The sequence below is a fragment of the Gastrolobium bilobum genome, unplaced genomic scaffold, assembly GCF_033153095.1.
Source record: "Gastrolobium bilobum isolate Gb01-03AN ecotype WA unplaced genomic scaffold, APGP_CSIRO_Gbil_v1 utg22847, whole genome shotgun sequence".
In the NCBI taxonomy this organism is placed as follows: Eukaryota; Viridiplantae; Streptophyta; class Magnoliopsida; order Fabales; family Fabaceae; genus Gastrolobium; species Gastrolobium bilobum.
The window spans coordinates 21,917-41,746 of record NW_026895264.1 but is presented as its reverse complement, the minus strand read 5'-3'; the positions used below and the strand labels follow the sequence as shown (position 1 = coordinate 41,746).

Sequence of the window (19,830 nt, the reverse complement as noted above, 5' to 3'; positions counted from 1 at the left end):
AAAAAAAAAAAACTAAGGCACACAAGATGTATCTCTATAACATTACACAGTTACTTTTCTTACAACATAACTCTTATAAAAGTTATAGTTAAATAACCAAACCAAACTCTTCAGGCAAATCCAAACTACACAAGATAAGTGCGTAGACGAAATTTTAAAATATAAAGGGTCTAATCAAGTGTGAAGAAGCTAAGGGCGGTAACATATAGCAAGGAACAACAAAATTCGAATACGCTAAGGTGAATGGACTCCATGGCTGCAGAGCCAGAAATGAAAACGATGGATGGAGAGAAAGAGGAGGAGTCTCCAATTGAGGAAGTGCGGTTGACGGTGACCAACACCGACGACCCGACCCTACCCGTTTGGACCTTTCGGATGTGGTTCTTGGGTGTGTTATCCTGTTCCCTCTTGTCCTTCTTCAACCAGTTCTTCGCGTACCGAACGGAGCCACTCATCATAACCCAAATCCCTGTTCAGGTCGCCACACTCCCCCTCGCCCACCTCATGGCTTCAATCCTCCCAACCACTACGTTCCGGATCCCCGGGTTCGGGTCGAAACAGTTCTCGGTCAATCCGGGTCCCTTTAACATGAAGGAGCACGTCCTCATCACCATATTCGCCAATGCTGGGAGTGTTGGGTATGGCTCATACTTCAGATGTTGGCCCTAATTGTCGGGGTCAGCAGAAAGGCAACTGGGGTCCCGCTCCCAGGTGAGCGGGCGGGGGTCCGGGGGCAGCGCCCCCAGGCCCGTAGAGGCTAGGTAATGTTTAGGCCTCTGTTTCTATTGTAATTTTCTTAGCAGTTTGGGCTTGGGCCCATGAATAGCTGTTGTTAGGGTTTCTTGTAATCCTATTTATATTTGCCTTGTAAACCGAGAGACTTGTAACGAGTGACGGTGAGGTGAATATAGTACTATATTGGGTGAACCATCGTGTCAATCTCTCTACTCTTATCTCTTTTTCTATTTTCTCGATTCTGTGTGATTGTCGATTTCCAACAGGGAGCGCATTCGGATCCGGGTCGCCGTTCGCTGTCAGCATCGTGAACATCATAAAAGCTTTTTATGGAAGGAAAATCTCGTTTCTGGCTTCGTGGCTTCTCATCATTACCACTCAGGCATCTTACTACCCAACCATTTTTTTTATTTTATTTTTTCGTCATCTTTTTATTATTTCAGCGATTTTATTTTTTATTAGAAACAAAATAGCAATTAGTTATTTTCATAGTAAGTTGAGTTGTTTTTGACGATGTGTATATGTTTTTATTTCAAAACTTTGTATCTACTTCGTTCTGAATTTATTAAGGGAGTAATGTTTCTAACTATATATATATATATATATATATATATATATATATATATATATATATATATATATATATAGGGCAGGATCCTTTGACACCGGTGTCAAAGAAAAAGTTTGACACCTCATCTGAGAGCCGTTAGATTAACAAAAATCAATGGTGTCACATGCTTACAAATCAGAATCGTTGATTTTTTTTAATCTAACGGCTCTCGGATGAGGTGTCAAACTTTTTTTTTGACACCGGTGTCAAAGGATCCTGTCTCATATATATATATATATATATATATGGAGTGATCTTTTGACTCTAGAGTAAGATTTACAACTCTTACTCTTCATCTCAACTGTTGATTTTCGTCCATCTAACAGTTATCTATCTTAATTAATTAATTATTAAATTCAAATAAATAAGAGTTGTAAGTCTTACTCTAGAGTCAAAAGATCCATCCCTATATATATATATATATATTTATATATATATATATAAAAGTACGTGGGTCTCATATAGGGCCATGTAGAAAGAAGAGAGAGAAAGAAAACATGGACCTATACATTTTTATGTGTGTGTAGGAGATAAAATTATCTTTTATAATGTGAAAAATATTATTCCCTTCTATTAAAATAGTTGAACATTTATGAATACAGATATAAACACACAATTTTTGGGAATAGATCTTATATTAGAATTTCATGAGAGGGTCCTGCGAAAATTTTGTATCTATCTTTTTTTTTCATTAATGTTGACAAATTATAATTAGATCCCACTTATTTAATGGATGTAAATAGAGACACAAAAATTTCACATTACCAAGTTATGTGAATTTTTAATGTAAGAAAATCCACTTTCAATTTTTTTTTGGTATAACTTGAAATATCCTCATTCAACCTTCTCTGGTCATTTTCATTTTGTACTCAAAGTACGGCACTATAGGCTACCTCTACATTCTCTGGCTTCCAAATTTTTTTCAAGAATTTACTTGAGACAATATTTGAACTACTAACTCAAGTAAATATTTGAAAATTTAGTTGTCAACTTAACTACCTAGGGTTACTTTCAAAAAAATTTAATAGTGATATCATGTGAACTTTTAATGGGAGACCAATCACTTATGTTAAAAAGTAATTTTTATTTTGGCAATTACATGATTCCTTTTCTTAAAAGTCAATTTTCTAAAAACATTGCACTTATTTTAAAGAATACTTTTGATAAATAATACAACATGAAACTTACTTTGGGATACTTGAATTAATGTAAAATTTCATAGTTAAAGCTGTGGCATTATTTGAATGCTAATGATTGGAGTGTCCCTGATGGACCAACATTTATTCGTTGGTGTGGTGGGTGCAGGCACTGGGGTACGGGTGGGCGGGGTTGCTGAGGAAGTATGTGGTGGAGCCTGCCCATATGTGGTGGCCCAGCACCCTCGTCCAAGTCTCTCTTTTCCGGTATATGCTTCTCAACTTCTACATCTTTAAGCATTTTCCTATATTTTCTATCATTTTTTTCTAGGTTGCATGTTCTTTGCCTTTTCCCAATTAGTGTTCCTTTTTTGTTTGTAGTAGACATATTTTAACCCAAAACTAGACATTTATTTCCAAAACGGTTTTTGTTGTTGTTTTTCCGAATAATAATAATTTATTAAGTACCCTTTGCCCAATTAATGTTCCATTTTTGTTTGTAGTAGACGTATTTTAACCCAAAACTAGACTTTTCTTTCCAAAACGGTTTTTATTGTTGTTTTCCCGAATAATAATAATTTATCAAGTACTTGTTTCTTTTTATTTTTAGTTTCTCTTCTTCTTATAAGCAGAAGTTAGGTCAAATAAATTTTAAGAAAATCTCTTATAATAAAAAGAAGCTCTTTATTTATAATAAAAAAAAAAAACAAAAACCAAAGCTCTTATTAGGAATTTTTTTAAAATTTTTATTAACTTTTCTTGAAATATGTATTTTTAAGCTAAATTTTTCATATAATCACTCAATAACTTTTATTTTTTTTTTATTAATTTTAACTTAAGAGTAACTTTTAACTTCAAAAAAAAAATTCAAACAGGCAAAACACCCCACTGAGTTAATAGTACCCGAAAATTCATTTGATGTTTGAAGCCACTGATATTAATTTGACTCAGTACGAGTATTGAGTTGAACTTAGTTCATTAAATATATATATATATATATATATATATATATATATATATATATATATATATATATAGAGGGCAGGATCTTTTGACACCGGTGTCAAAGAAAAAGTTTGACACCTATCTGAGAGCCGTTAGATTAAAAAAAATCAACGATTCTGATATGTAAGCATGTGATACCATTGATTTTTTTTAATCTAACAGCTCTCAGACGAGGTGTCAAACTTTTTCTTTAACACCGGTGTCAAAGGATCTGTCTGGTATATATATATAATACTAAAAGTTATTATAACTTGTGTATAATTGTGGCTTTATAATTAACGTTATGTATGTGTTCAAAAAATATACAAATAATTAACGTTATGTATATTTTGCATTAGGATAGAGGTTTCAACCCATACATAGTATAGCCTTTAAGAATTTGGGAAACGTTATACTTACTATATGTTTTTCTTACTACTAAATCTTAACCGTTGATTTTCGTCAATCTAACAGTTGTAATTTATAGGATCTTACTTATTAATTAATTATTAATTTACAATAAATTATAACTATTAGATTGACGGAAATTAACGGTTAAAATTTGGTAATAACAAGTAGTAAGAAAAATAGGTAGTAAGTGGAATCTTTCCCTAAGAATTTTACATAAAATTCAAAAACTGATTCAATTAGAAATCTAGAGCTAATTCAATACGGGTTGAGCCCGTTGTGAAGTCGGTTCATCCGTTTAAGATTGATTTGCTTATTTAAATCATTAGTTGAGTAGAACACATCAATTTGTGGAAAATACCTTAAGTGGGAATACTGAAAACTCAATGCATTATTGTTAAAATAAAATAAAATAAAAACGATGCACTAAACTTGATTTATTTCACCCATTTCCATATGGTTAATGATTCCTGAATGCCCTTATTATTAGGGGAACACCTATTCCTATTTCACCTAAGATATGCTTCAATTTGTGGTTCAATCCCTGATTAGACCGGTTTAGACTGATTTTAATAACATTATTTAAAAACATGAAATATGGGATTTATTTTAATTTTTTATTACAATTATTTTTGTAAGATTATTAAATAATAATAGATTTTATTTGTGTAAGCCTCCAATAATTCTCTCAATTTCTTTATCTCGCTCAATTGCTCGCTTGTTCGAGCAACTGACGAGGTAATTTTATCAGCTCGCTTAATTGTTCGTTTGTTCAAGCAAACTGACGAGATAATTTTATCAGCTCGCTCAATTGCTCTCTCTAGTGCTTAATAACACGTCCTTTTCTAGTCCTTTTCTTACAAAAACAACATAAATTCAATAAGAGAAGAATTGAGCATGGTTTATCAACTTTATAACAAATTTAAGTATTTTTTCTTTCAAAGTGGATTAAATCTTTGCTATTTTTAACGTAGAAAACTATATATGCTGGAGGATATCATCGGGCCTCGAATATCCTCACAAATTTTAAATTTTTGAACCGGCCATGGGATTAATCCCGAGTTGGGACTTACTCACATTTAAAACTCTTATTTGAATTGTGTACACATAAAGATTCAATATTTTGTTTCTTATTTTTTATTTTTTCGTACATTATAGCAATAAAAATGCTGGGCATGCAACCACAATGAGTGCGGAATATGTTTTGTTTATAGGTTTTATAAGTCTCATGTAACACGACTTTCATACTGATATGGGTTTCACATATAATTTTTTTTAACATATGGGTCCATTTGCTTTTTATCTCTATGATATGACATTTCAATTCTTGTGTAAAATAAGAATTATAAAATCCTTTGTTTATCTATTAATTATCAAGGGTACTTTTACACAAACCTTGTTGATATGCAGAGCTTTGCATGAGAAAGATGACCACAGACTTTCACGGGCAAAGTTTTTCTGCATTGCACTAGTTTGCAGTTTTTCATGGTATCTGATCCCTGGATACTTCTTCTCAACACTTACAAGCATATCATGGGTTTGCTGGATATTCTCCAAGTCAGTCACAGCTCAGCAGATAGGCTCAGGCATGAATGGCTTAGGACTTGGTGCTCTAACACTAGATTGGTCTGCTGTGGCTTCATTCTTGTTCAGCCCTCTTATCTCACCCTTCTTTGCCATTGTTAACGTTTTTGTGGGCTATGTATTGATGGTCTACGTTGTGATTCCTATAACATACTGGGGCTTCAATGTGTACAGTTCAAATAGGTTCCCCATTTTCTCTGCAGACTTGTTCACAGCCCAAGGCCAACCATACAACATATCTGCTATTGTCAATGAAAAGTTTGAGCTAGATCCTGTAAAGTATCACGAGCAAGGTCGAATTCATCTAAGTGTGTTTTTTGCCATCACTTATGGATTTGGATTTGCCACCATAGCATCCACCCTTACACATGTTGCTTGCTTCTATGGAAGGTAATGCTCTCCTTGTTTAATTGTTTATTACATTATTTAATAAAATGACTGAAACAAAGGATTTTATGTCAGGGATGTGATATTATTAAGTTTGGAACAAATAGTTGCGGTAGTATGTTATAAACTCTACATTACTTTGGCTGTCAAAATATTAATGCAGTTTATTGGATTTAAAAATAATTTGCAGTTGCATATTGTATAAAATGATTATCTGAATCCAACACATTCAATGCCAATAACATTCAGATAAAACTTATGATGACATTGGAGTTTGTGTTAAATAGAAAGAGATCATATTGAACAATTATGATGTTTTTTCAATATTTTCTTAATGAGTTCAGATGGAATTTAATGTTAAAACTGATCTTAAGAAGATGCGTACGCCATAACAGAGCTGAACATGCACTTGAAACATTTAAAAAGCTATAGGTTTCTATGCTTTTTGCAGCTTAAGCTTTTATAGACCTATCAGCTATCTCATGCATAAAAAAGAAAATGTTATATTTTGATGTGGACCTAAACATGCAGGGAGATTATGGAGCGGTACTGTGCTTCTGCAAGGGGCAAAGAAGATATCCACACAAAACTGATGAGAAAATACAAAGACATACCTTCTTGGTGGTTTTTTGTGTTGCTGGGCGTGACGCTTGTGGTTTCTCTCATACTATGCATCTTTCTTAATGACCAGATTCAGATGCCGTGGTGGGGACTTATCTTTGCTTCAGCCTTGGCCTTTATATTTACCCTCCCAATTAGCATCATAACTGCCACCACAAACCAGGTAATTTTTTTGAAACCTTTGCTCCCTTCCCTTCCTAAAAGGAAAAATCTTAAAACTATTTTATCCATAAAATATTGAGTACATGTAAAATGAAACTCCTTTTGTACCTTTTACTGAATTACTTGGCAGGGACAGGTTAGAAAATACACTTTCCATGATTCTTATGATAAACTAGAAATAGATCTTAGCTCAATGAACACTCAACTTAGAATGTTTTCTCAATGATTAATTGTGAATACAAGAATAGTGTAAGATTAGATAGAGCCATGAAGTTTGTGTCTTGTGGTAATTTTATTTTAGCCTGATAGTCAACTTGTGGTTTTAAATAACACAGTAAGTACTCTCTTCATGGAAGCAGGACCATAAATTCGAAGTTTAGCCTATTAACTTTATGCTCTACATGCAGACACCAGGGTTGAATATCATTACCGAGTATATCTTTGGTATCATTTACCCCGGAAGACCAATAGCAAATGTATGCTTCAAAACTTACGGTTACATAAGCATGTCTCAGGCTGTCTCCTTCCTCAGTGATTTCAAACTTGGGCACTACATGAAGATCCCTCCACGATCAATGTTCTTAGTTCAGGTATATTCCTCATGTGTATTTCCCCTCTTCTCCCCTTCAAACTCTAAGTTGATATCAATTATTTACTATGGTCAGATAAGGAGAATCAAAAGCAAACAAAAAGGAAGAAAAAAATAAAAAGATCCTATAAATCATCAACTACTAATATTAATATATGTTAGTCAAGCAGCAAAATTCACACTGTATGAACCTACAATGACATGCCCATTTCCTAATCCTTGTGTCACACACAAACAGCATGCATTATACTCGTCTTGAATTTCTTCTATAGTATCTAATGCATTCAATGTGTTCAAACATGTCTAGTTCATTGGTACAATACTTGCTGGAACTATCAACATTGGTGTAGCATGGTGGTTGCTGATCTCTATCAATAACATATGTCATGAAGATCTTCCCCCAGGTAGTCCATGGACATGTCCCAGTGACCGAGTTTTCTTTGATGCATCAGTTATTTGGGGTCTGGTAGGACCAAAGCGAATCTTTGGTTCTAAAGGAGACTACAAAGCAATGAATTGGTTTTTCCTTGGTGGTGCAATAGGTCCCATAATAGTTTGGTTATTACATAAGGCATTCCCCAAGCAATCATGGATTCCCTTAATTAATCTTCCAGTCCTCCTGGGAGCAACTGGAATGATGCCACCAGCAACAGCATTGAACTACAATTCCTGGATTTTAGTTGGAACAATTTTCAACTTCTTTATCTTCCGTTATAGAAAGAAATGGTGGCAGAGATACAACTATGTTCTGTCAGCAGCACTTGATGCCGGGGTTGCTTTTATGGCTGTATTGCTTTACTTTACACTTGGCCTGGAAAACAAAAGTTTTACTTGGTGGGGAACTGATGGTGAGCATTGTCCTCTGGCAACTTGCCCAACAGCTAAGGGCATAGTGGTTGATGGTTGCCCTTTAAACTATTGACTCTGTCTCTTTAATGGTTTTATTACAATTGCACTTATGACCTACTCCTGAAAATGCTGAACGTAATATAGAGAAACCACATTTTCCTAAGATATACAGTTTATGGGTTTTATTAGTGTTATGTAACATTGATGTAAGTGTTGTTTCCAACTCTCACATCAAAAGGGAGAGAGAAAGTGGAATGATGAAAGAGAAAGAAAAATATGTGTACTCCACCTCTTTAACGTGTGTGTAGGAAAGTGAAATTATATTATGTTAAATGATAAACATAAAACTCATAGTTTATTATATTATTTTTATTAGTTTCTTGTGCAATATACTGCTGGGGTATACTTGGCTCAATATCATTTCAAATAGTTGGACGACACATAAAAAAGGTGGTGTTCAATTCAAATTCCAACTAATATCCTTATCAATTGTGAAGTTGCCTTGCACATGTGGACTTCTGGTTCAATTCTATATATATATATATATATATATATTGCAGATATTTAAATTGGTTCATTGCTCCGCAACTAGTCTGTTTCTGGATAGGTCTTAGGATTAAGGTTTTAAATCTCTCCTAAAGATGGTAATGAGAAGAATTGAATATATGCTCTTACCCTTACCTACTCAGTTCCATGGTGCCGACTGAATTATCATTATTTGATTAATAAATTGAATATTGCACTCGACGACTTCGACTTGAGGTAACAAATTCAAATCAAAGAATAATGTCAACAGAATATAATTGATATTTGCTTATCGGATAATTGTATGAATACTTTGTTTACCAATAAGTATTTTATTAATTAAAAAAAGTGTTATTAGTCTTATGTTAAAAGAGATAAATTATCTCATATCATAAACACAAACTTGTGGGCTCCAATATTTTGTATAAAATAAAATAAAATTAAAAAGTTCATGGGATCCACCTTTTTATTAGTGTAAGTGTGAGACATTGTCTCATTTAACATAAGAAAATATTTTCCCTTAAAATAATTACGAGAATTGTTTGATGCAATGGATTGAGATGTCCAATGTGATGATTGATGAGTCAATGTGGTTGTATGGGAGAGATACCGTTGAGATATATAAAACCATGAATGTAATCTCACCCAATAGCTTAAGTTTTTGGGTTGAATTGATTTTTTACATGATATCAGAGCTTCGGTGTTCCGAGTTCGATCCTGGGGCCTGTGCATTGTCCACCCTCCAAGCCCAGTGGACTCTCGTGTGAGGGGGCGTGTTAAAATATATAAAAGCATTAATGTAACCTCACCCAATAACTTAAGTTTTTGGATTGAATTGACTCTTTACAGATACTTCAAAGACTAGTGGATTACTATGCACAATAATGGAGCAGCAAAGCTAATAGAGAGAGTAGGTCTGTGTACTCGTAGGCTTTAGTTTTTATTTATAGAGTTTATATATGGATAATAAAATTTTAGAACTTTTGTGAATTTTGGATATCCAATACTTGATCGCAGAAGATGTGATTATTTCTCTCTTAAGTGTTTGTCTATATTGATGCTTTTATAATATAGGAACTTAAGTTGAGCCCATGACAGAATAGCATTGCTTGAATTGACATGCAAAATAAAAAATAATTTACAGTCCTACATAAAAACTATCCCTCCAATTAAAATCTCTCCATGTCAAATATCCTAAGAAACAGTGTGGCATACATCGAAATAGCCTCTTAGAAGTTTGTTTGAATAGAACCACCATAATATTTTTAGTTTACAATCAATATAAGCTGATGAATTATAGCTTTACCTTTGGTGGCTTGTCTCAAATTACTATGCCTCCCTATGATTTAGAAATTGATACTTCGCCCTCCTATGATTTGGCCAGTTACACATAACCACCTTGAGATGTTTTTTTTATCCATTTTTCAACTGTGAAGACAGAGTGACTGTTAAATTATTATCAAAACTAAAGTCTTAGCACCAGAGTTTCTTGCTTGGAAATAAATATGGGAGTTTGGTAGCAGTGTTCTTTTTTATTAAAGCATCTATAATGGTTAGAGAAATTGAGTTATATGTTTACTACTACAAGACCAGTTTGGTATGCCCCTTCTGTTTCCAGGAGTTTGAGAACTATCATACCACCACCCTCCTCTGCTTTAGAGGGAAATGATGGGCCACATTGCTTGGATCAACATGATCATTAATATTAGGATCACCTTTATCCCAAAGCATTTAAAGGTAGTTCAATATTTTACTATATAATCTTGGAAATGAATGCATAAGATCAACTCAAGAATCATTGCAGACTAGCAGCACTAGGCCTAATAGGTTTGAATCAATTGAAATAGTTCTACCAAAAGGATTTAAATTAAATGATCAGGGAAGATGCATTGTCAAAACCTAATTGGTAAGTATCAAAGTAAGAAAACTTTTCAGGTGTATTTTCTGATAAAATAAAATAAAATAGATGAAAATTGATGAGATGATTAATAATGTTACAAAAACATATTTTAATTTTTTTTTTTTAATTTTTTTTTTTTTTTTTAAGTTTTAGTTTAGGGAATAGAAATGATTACAAATTATTTTTGATAAAATCAATTTATTTTTCTGTTGCAAAGAAAAAATCAATAGTTTCAACAAAAGTTAATTTTTTTCTTTCTTTCTTCATTTTCAGTCATGATCAATGTATCAAACAAATTTCACAATACCTAATCATATAAATCTTGTATCTGTCTTTCTTCATTGGCATTAAATAGGTTCTATCCAATTAAATTCATGAAGAGAAAAATAAGGACAATTTTCACATGAATCTATTCTCATCATAAATTGTGTTATCAACACTTGGAAATTGAAAAAAAAAAAAACTTTTTTTTTAAAACACACGTCATACAATGTGTCTTATTAAACACATTTTTCCTAAGCATAAAAACAATTATTATTTTTCTCCAAAAAAAGAGAATGATAGAACAGGATCATTATCTTGTCATAAACACCCAAAGAATCAATTTTTATACCACCATGGCAAAGTGATTTTGAGCCAAACTTCACATAGGTAAACTATGTTCCCTTAATAATAATAATAATGGGGAAAAAAAAAATCACGAGGCCCTTGCTATTAGAGCTTCGAAGAATGAAAAGCTGAAGCATTTCCCATTCCATTCCAATTTGACACATTTACATATTTTCAGATTTAGGCTGCAATGTTTATTTTTTATATTTTTTAAAAAAGATTTAGGCTGCAATGCGATGGAGTGTAACTGCATAAAATGGGGATACAAGGAAAAGAAGAGAAGCTAGCAAAGGTAGAAGTCAATGAACCCATTAGTCCTTTAATACTACTAAAATATTTTAATCACGGATTTGGCTGAAAATGATAAAAAAAAATTGCGACAATAACCATAAACTCTAACTAAAATCTGTAAAGTTGGCAGACACTGGTGATGGAAGAAACAACAGCAGCGGCAGTGTTAACTGCTAAGTTCTCAAACTAGTCACAGTCAAGAATGTTTATCTTTTCAATTGGATAAACTTGAATATTATCTTCCACTTCTTTGTCCTTAAATTCAACCTCAATAGCTGCTTGTTTACCCCCAAGATGAATGCTTCCTTCTTGTTCACGCTCTAACTTCTTTTCCCTAGTCTCATCATGTGCAACACCAATATTAGGACAGTCTACAAATATGTCATGATAACACTACCATAATTAGTGGCAGAGAGCCACTTGGGTAGGCACCACCTAATTTTTTAAAATGGTTTTAAAAAATTATGACACAACCTTGACATTAGTTGGATTTTTAAAAATAATACAACCTTGGCACTACCTGATTCTACCTGGCCGAATCTTTTGGCACTACCTGACTTTTTTTCCTAGCTCTGCCACTGACCATAATCTTCGATATCAAATGGATAATGCAAGGGTTCTATTGTCATCACATCATCTGTATCTTCCCTAATAGATCCCTTTTAATGCCACTTCAAATAATTTATTCAATCAAGCAGAAGAGCCGACATATTGTCACTGGTGATTTCAATCTCTAAAGGCAGCTAGCAAATTTATCAAACGATCAGGTTAGCATGACAGACATAAGCTGGTATTCTCCATCATGCACCATGTTAAAAAAGAAAATAAACCTGAATCATTAAGTCAGCAGGAACATTTGCTCCAAAGGAAAACCATTTTATGTTGGTAAAATAGTAGATGAAAATTTGCTATTTTATATTGGGTTATATTTATCTTATATTGCATAAGACAAACAAGCTTTCTACACACACAAAGTGAAGGTGTGTCCCACATCTATTTTTTCTCTCTCCTCTTACATATGGGTCACACTTGTAATTTTATTTCTATAACATGAGATAATCATTTTCTTACAACATAAGATAAATATAACCCATATATATTTCATACAATTCTACTATCCAACTAGTATTATACCGACGAAACTAATAATAGTCTCGAACTCTCAACATGTAATTTCATGAAGAGAAAGAATAAAATAAGATACATTGCCATAAATATTGAAGTAAAAACAATATTAGATACTCAAACCTAGAAACCATCATGACAATTTCATTGAAATCCATTGGTTATACTCATCCATCCTTATTATGAAGGAGCTTGAACTTGGGGAACCTCCTCCACCATATGCCTTCAAGTTCCCAAAGCAGAAAACTCATTAATGTGTAACAAAGTGCTAAACAATTAAAAGGTAAGAAAAGTAATATAGGACAAAGCAGGGCACACCTTTGCAACTTCAGAGGTATCAGTAGCGCTGTCAGTGCTACGCAAACACATTTTGAGATTATTCCGTTGCATAAATATCACAGCCCCTATGGGCCTGCCATTGATGAATACATCTAATGATAAGATTATATGATTCATATATTCTTTGATGCAACTAAAAAAATCCACAATAAGCAGTAGCAGTCTGGCAGACAATCATGCCTATAAGAAGCTATTAAAAGAGTGTTGTTTAGATTCTTCACTTAACCCCTGAGAACCTAAATCAAAGAAGGATACTCAGACATAACTTTGGACTCTCCAACACTTAACAATTTGGATTTATGGGTCCTTTGACTTATATGTACCATGCTTAGCCCATTCCTTCCTGATATGGGATATTTTATCACTCACTTGAATTCTCAACAATTTTCTCCTCAAGTGCGAGTCCTACAACTGTCAACTCCCCCTCAAGCGAAAGCTTCTTCAAGTATTGATGGAGTTACCAACCAAGAGTGGGCAGGTTTTGGTTCCCCAAAAACCAACCACCATCTACAAATACTCGGTACACATAGGCAATAATCAAGGAGTATCTTATTGGATTTACCTAGGTCCAAGCAACAATCAAGCGCCAAATGCTTTTCAAGATAATTACAAAATCCCTAAATAAAGTCTTCATATATATATATATATGCTAACTGAATTTCACATTAATACGACAGGACATAATTGACATGCTGACAAGGGATTAGTGTTAAACACCTGCATTCTTCTTAATGAAACTACAACCCAGATCCTTCCTCAAGTTCAACGGAAAACTGGACTCGAGAGTTTGGAGACCATCAAATGCGTAACAAATTTCAGTATGATGTACCAGATATACTTGAACTCGGGGAGCCACTATATTTTGTTATTTTAATTTTCAGCGTCTAGTTATGAGAAGAATTTGCTATGTGTTTTCTGAAAGAAAAAAACGATTCATGTGAATATAAACAACGAAGCCTATGCTAATGCCACAGTGGAGCTCTTGGTAATTTATTGCTAGGCCAAGTTTGACATTTCTGTCGTTACCAATTGCTGCCTTTGTTCTACTGACAAGAACTTCATATGTAATGATTATTCCAATCACCATGCTCATGAAAAGTTCAAAAGAGTTGTAGTCATGAATCATGATCTAAGTTTAACTTTTCTTGCAGTAAAAAACCCTTAGGGAACATCATTCTTCAACAATATAATAACATCAAATTAAACATAAATTCGATAAAAATTTCTTCTAAACAATTGCCTCACCTCAGACCAGTAGCAGCACTTTTTACACTAAGAAGCTTGCCAATTTCATCATTTAAGTTGGAGTTCCCATCTGCCCGAACTCCCTAAACAAAAATTAGGTAACAAAACATGATTAGAAACTTCAATCACAAAATCAGGGGTGGGGCCACCACCACATTACAATTGCATGATGGCATTATAATCAATTAAACTGGCTAGAATTAGTTATACATTGGCCAATAAAAAAAGCAGCAGAGTATGTTCATGATACAAATTTGAATTTCATTCATAATTAATTAAGTTAAAACAGGACAAATTAAAATAACTAATAAATTTTTAGCATATTAAAAACAACAGAAATGAAGATGATTATATTCTTAAATATTACCAGGCACTCTCCATAAAATCCTCTACCCAGCCGAACCCTAAAAACCTTTTCCAGCAATTTACTTGCAGCATTCTGGCGAGCTGAAAGATATGAATTTCCTTTAGCAATTAAATCTTCAGCACATAATTCCAGCAACTGCAATGAAGGTTTTTCAAAGGTTAGGAAATATTCAACAGACATAATAACTAGAGATAAACTGACAACAATTTACATCAAGAATAGTAAAGCAATGTTGTCAAAAAGTGGCCATGGTGCTATAGCATAGCGGATTTCCAGAAAAACACCATTATCTGTCAATGGCATTCTGGGTTTAGCATTGCAGCCTATTGAAGCTGCTTCTGCCAAGGTGGTTAAGGCAGTGACCATGGGTATGGGTATGGCAGAAAAAGCAGCAGTTAATTTTTCTTTTAGAAAAAATAACTGAAGAGTCTCTGACAGTTCAGAAACCATTCAACGTGTGTTAAACACTGAAACTCCATGACTAGTGCTCATGTCTTATGCAAAGCTTAACATCCCCATCTCCGGCGAACAACCCACCTCTGGTGAACACAATCTAGTTTTCTCAGGTAACCTCTTTGTTCCTCTGAGTCTCTGTTTCTTAGTTCCTCTCTGTTCCTTCTCTTCCTGTGTTTCATTGTTTCTCTCTATTTCTTTCCTCTCTGTTTCCTATTCTGTTCTCTCTTTTCCTCTCTGTTCTCTGTTCAGTGGTTCTCACTTTTCTATTTGTTCTCAGTGATTCTAATAATGGCACGTGAAGGCCAAGGATCATCACAGACTTCAAGGGCTGCTGACAGAACTGATCCAGGGTGGAAATGTTGTCATTCCTTGGAAGAAAATGACATGAACATTTGTGTATCCAATTTCTGTGGAAAAATTACGAAGGGAGGGATCACTAGATCCAAAGAGAATTTAATGGGGAAGAAGTGCCCAAAGGAAGCCAGAGAAGAGATTTGGGAATATGCAACTGATAAAAAGACGCAGGATAGCATCGAGATTCCAAATGTGAGGGATTTTGATGTTGAAAACTTGGGATATGGCTACAGCGAAGAGGAGCTTGACAACCTTAAAGAGTCTAAGGCACCCAGTAGTGCAACAGGGAGAAAGAAAGTTGCTAAGAATGGGCCGATGGATATGTTTTTGTAGAAAACTAGAAACTGCCATTGAAAAGAGGAAAAAGGATAGATTAAGGAAAACTGACAAAAGGGAGGCGTGAGTCAAAGAAGCAAGGGCTAGGGTCCATCAATATATAGCTCAGTTTTGGTACAAAGCTGGATTTTTAATTCAACATTATCAAATTGAAGAGCTTTTAAAGATATGCTCACAGCTGTTGGAAGCTTTGGTTCAAATTTGCAAGCTCCAAGTTATCATGACATAAGAGTTTCGCTCCTCAACAAGGAGTTGGAGTACAATGAAAATTTGTTGAAGGATTGTAAGATATGCTCATAGCTGTTGGAAGCTTTGGTCCAAATTTGCATGCTCCAAGTTATCATGACATAAGAGTTCCACTCCTCAAAAAGGAGTTGGAGTACAATGAAAACTTGTTGAAGGATCGTAAGGAGCAGTGGGAAAAACATGGCTGCTCTATTATGTCAAATGCATGGACTGACAGGAAATAAGAAAGTGGTTGAAGATAAAGAAAAATAAATTAATTTTGAGAAACCATAAGGAGAAGTGGAAGAGGTATATGCCACAGTCGATGACAAGGACAATAACTGCAGTAGGGTGGACGAGGAAAATTAGATTTTTAACTTTGTCCTTTTTTCTGTTAATTGTTGTTACTTGTACTTGATAGTTTTTCCTTTCTACTGAACTTATGCTATGAGGCTTATGATATTATCCCTTAAGTTTGAGTACTGTGATACTTCTGGTGAATTTTATTCCTTACAATAAGTTTCTTGTTTATTGTTCTCGATATATGTTATTAATTTTCCTTATTTATTATATTCTGCCATTTTTTAGTGAACTTTTTGTGTATATATTATTTTTTTATTATCGCCACCATGCTTCATTCATAGGCTGCAATGCCTTCCGCCATATTTTTTGGGTGAATTTTTAGCTTTCCACCATCTGCCATTAATAACATCATATTAAAGACAAACGATTTTGCTTTTCGGAAAATTACACAGTAAGGCATATAAAAGCAAGTAAAGTAGTAAAATAGATGGTGCCATTGCCTGAAGAATTGCAATACTAGTATACAACAGTGTAATAAAAAGATTCTGTATTTGCATCAGTCATGCTCGCTTCAAACAACCATTAACTTATCAAATTGCATTTTTCTCTTCCCAAACAGTTGACATAACCAACAGTAAGAGATTTAAGGCAAGCCTACAACCTCCATATGCTGTCTTGCAGAATAATAGTTCTACAGTTGCTATTGAAACACATTCATTTTCAACTAAAGAACTTCTTCAGTTTGCCTGGTTAAGCTATTTGACTTGGCATAAGTAAACTACATCCTTTTGACAAACAAGAAAACACTATGAATTCATAAATTTGTTTCTTAATCCATTTTTTATATGAACTAAAGCAAAATCTAAATTTTCATTTAACAACAACACTAATTAGAAAACATAGAAATGAGCTTAAAATACGATCAATCATACCTGTTTATACATGTATGGATTAGAAATGCAGCTAAACTTTGACCGCCATTCATTCAGTCCAATATTAAAGGCCTTAATGCCAGGTAAGCTCCACCGGTGAAGATCTCCATCCTCAATATACTTAAGCATCAGCTCCACACGGCCTTTGTCTTTTGAGTCCACCAAAATCGGAACCACATCCTTATCCTTAACAAAATTCATGCATCTTTCTATCTCAGTCAATGATATATGAGATCACTGAGATGCAGGAGAACTAAATAACATATAAGAACTTAAATTCTTACTTACATAAGAAACTCTAATATCCTCATGTTTGCTGTCAAAGTATTCATAAACAGCACTGGAGCTACTCTTCTCAAGGTTTACATTAATCATAACATTCTCAGGGCAATCATTGGCAGAGGGAATATGTCTAAGTACTGATTTCCTATGATCAAACACAATAACCCTAGACAGATAAAAATAACTAAATTAGTATGCAATCAAAAGCACATGAGAAATGAAACAAAAGCAATACCTACCTGCATTTTGATTGACGGGAAAGTTTGAAAAGAAATTCCTTCGGAGGAAGAAAGTCAAGCATATAGCATGTCTCAAGGCCTTCAATGCACAAATCCTCAACCCTGTTGTCACAAACATGTAAGTTCATCAAAGGATCATTCAAAAACAACAACTTTCCAACACCCCATTTCACCCCCTTCGAGTTTTCAAACACGAAATCAATTCGAGCACATAAACTAGGAGTTAACGTTAAAATGCTCCAAAACAAGAAACACAGAACCCCATTACAAAAAGAAAGGAAATTTACTGAGTTGAAGAAGATGGGGTCAGAAATGAACCTGAAAGAAAGAGAGGGAACCGAAGAGAAGGGCAATATAAGGGAAGGGAGATTGTGACGAGTGTGGAAGAGGTGAGCAAAGAGAGCGGAAAATGCTCCAGAAAACGAAGGGTAATTATAGAGAACTATATTGGGAACTTTATCTTCTGAAGCTTTAGCTATGGCTTCCAAAGCTGCATCTGAACGTAAGCTCCTACTCCCACTCCCAACCAAGAAAGGGAGGCTCCTCCTCCATTTTCCAACCAACATTTCGTTTCAATGATTTTTTTCACAGATTTTGGATCATCTTTCATATTTGGATCTTTGGATTGGGTTAATGACCCTTTTCATATCTTCTTCATTGGAGACTGAACTTGGGAGCAAAAGAAACTGATCTTTTTTATTATTAATTATTATTATTATTATTATTCTAAATTATTATTATTTAAAATTGTTTCACATTAGATATTGTTATTTTTCTTTTTTTGGTATATTTGGGGTTAATGTATTGTAAAAATGAGTATGAAATTATTGGGGATCAATTTATTTTTGGGTTTTATAAGAGTTATGTTGTAGGAAAAATGATTGTGTAATGTTATAAAAATTCGTTTTGCGTGCCGTAATTTTCTTTTCTTTTTTCTTTAAAAAGTGTGGGCCCCACAAAATATTGTGTGTGCAGGAAAGTTTGTTGTGTCATGTTAAATGATAAATATAAACCTTTTTTTATAATAGAATAAATATACTTTTTGATTCTTAATTGTAAATAAGATTAAAATAGACCCTCTTTTATCATAAGAGCACATGATTATATATCTTAATTATAGTTTAATTTTAATAAGCAATAATTGTAAATTATTTTATTATCATCTAATTTTGTATTATTAAAATGTTATTTAATAAATTTAATTATTAATATATAAGAACTTCAACTTATCAAATAATGTGATAATATATCATTAAGTATAAGAATACTTTAGTATTCCAGGGATGTGATATTCTATCTATCATTTTTTCTGCCTACCATACTAAAACATCATTATATTAGAATCTTAACTCTCTTCTTAAGATTTATTCAATACATTACTACATTGTTAAAAAAAGAATATGTTATTCTACCTACTTACTTTTGCTTACCATAAAACCCCGTTATATCATAATCTTAAGAAGAGAGTTAAGATTCTGATATAATGGTGTTTTTATGTGATAGGCAAAGGTGGACAGTAAAAAGAGATAGGATCCTTTGACATCGGTGTCAAATTTGAAATTTGACACCTCGTCTGAGAGCCGTTAGATCAAAAAAGATCAATGTGTTACATGGTTACAAATCAGAGTCGTTGATCTTTTTTGATCTAACGGCTCTCAGATGAGGTGTCAAACTTCAAATTTGACACCGGTGTCAAAGGATCCTACCTCCAATAAAAATAGTAGATAAAATATTTTCCCCTTTAAAAAAAATAACTTTTGATATGATATTGATTACCTAAAAGGTCAAAATCTCTTAGTGGGAAATTTGACCGCTATACTTGAACTAAAAATTTTACTGACTTGAGTTCCAATTTCGTTGGTTTCTAGATGATGAAGAAATGAGAATATGAAAAGGGACCCGATTATTTCTCAACTACAATGCTTTACATGTACAGAGCCTCAATGCTTTACATGTGGAGAATATGAACTTGAGGAAGCCAAAATCTACTTGATAAAAGCTTGATGGCTAAAGACGGAGACTGATCACATGTGAAATAATCGAACAAAACTAGTTCCTTTTTATTAGGATACGTAGACACGTGTCTATAAATTTACACAAATCTACTTATGTATCAATTGCACCAAAGATTTTTTTCCCAATTCCACAAAATTGTATGTCGTACTATTGCTACCGCGGGTGGAACAGGCTGACCCATCTTGTTTTAGTGGGTTAACCCATTTAAATAATAATAAAAA

At 33.6% G+C, this 19,830-nt stretch overlaps 2 protein-coding genes across 4 annotated transcripts; one reads left to right on the top strand and one right to left on the bottom strand.

Moving 5' to 3' along the window:
* Positions 1 to 252: 252 nt before the first annotated feature.
* Positions 253 to 8,138, top strand: LOC133302644 (oligopeptide transporter 4-like). Its single transcript, XM_061502456.1, has 7 exons — positions 253 to 631; positions 1,002 to 1,117; positions 2,651 to 2,748; positions 5,284 to 5,847; positions 6,376 to 6,628; positions 7,035 to 7,217; positions 7,524 to 8,138. The coding sequence occupies exons 1-7, from the start codon at positions 253 to 255 to the stop codon at positions 8,136 to 8,138; spliced, it is 2,208 nt and encodes a 735-aa protein (XP_061358440.1).
* Positions 8,139 to 11,448: 3,310 nt separating this feature from the next.
* On the bottom strand, positions 11,449 to 18,205 carry LOC133302695 (uncharacterized). 3 transcript variants are annotated; one of them, XM_061502507.1, is made up of 8 exons: positions 17,912 to 18,205; positions 17,594 to 17,695; positions 17,361 to 17,520; positions 17,073 to 17,258; positions 14,467 to 14,601; positions 14,100 to 14,182; positions 12,834 to 12,927; positions 11,449 to 12,738 (listed from the first exon to the last, which is right to left on the bottom strand). In XM_061502507.1, exons 1-8 carry the CDS (start codon positions 18,157 to 18,159, stop codon positions 12,649 to 12,651), a joined length of 1,098 nt encoding a protein of 365 aa, XP_061358491.1. In that variant the 5' UTR covers positions 18,160 to 18,205; the 3' UTR covers positions 11,449 to 12,648. The 3 variants fall into 3 exon arrangements, with proteins under 3 accessions (XP_061358491.1, XP_061358505.1, XP_061358499.1); XM_061502521.1 differs by having other exon boundaries at positions 12,834 to 12,870; XM_061502515.1 differs by having other exon boundaries at positions 17,073 to 17,252.
* Between the last annotated feature and the right edge of the window lie 1,625 nt (positions 18,206 to 19,830).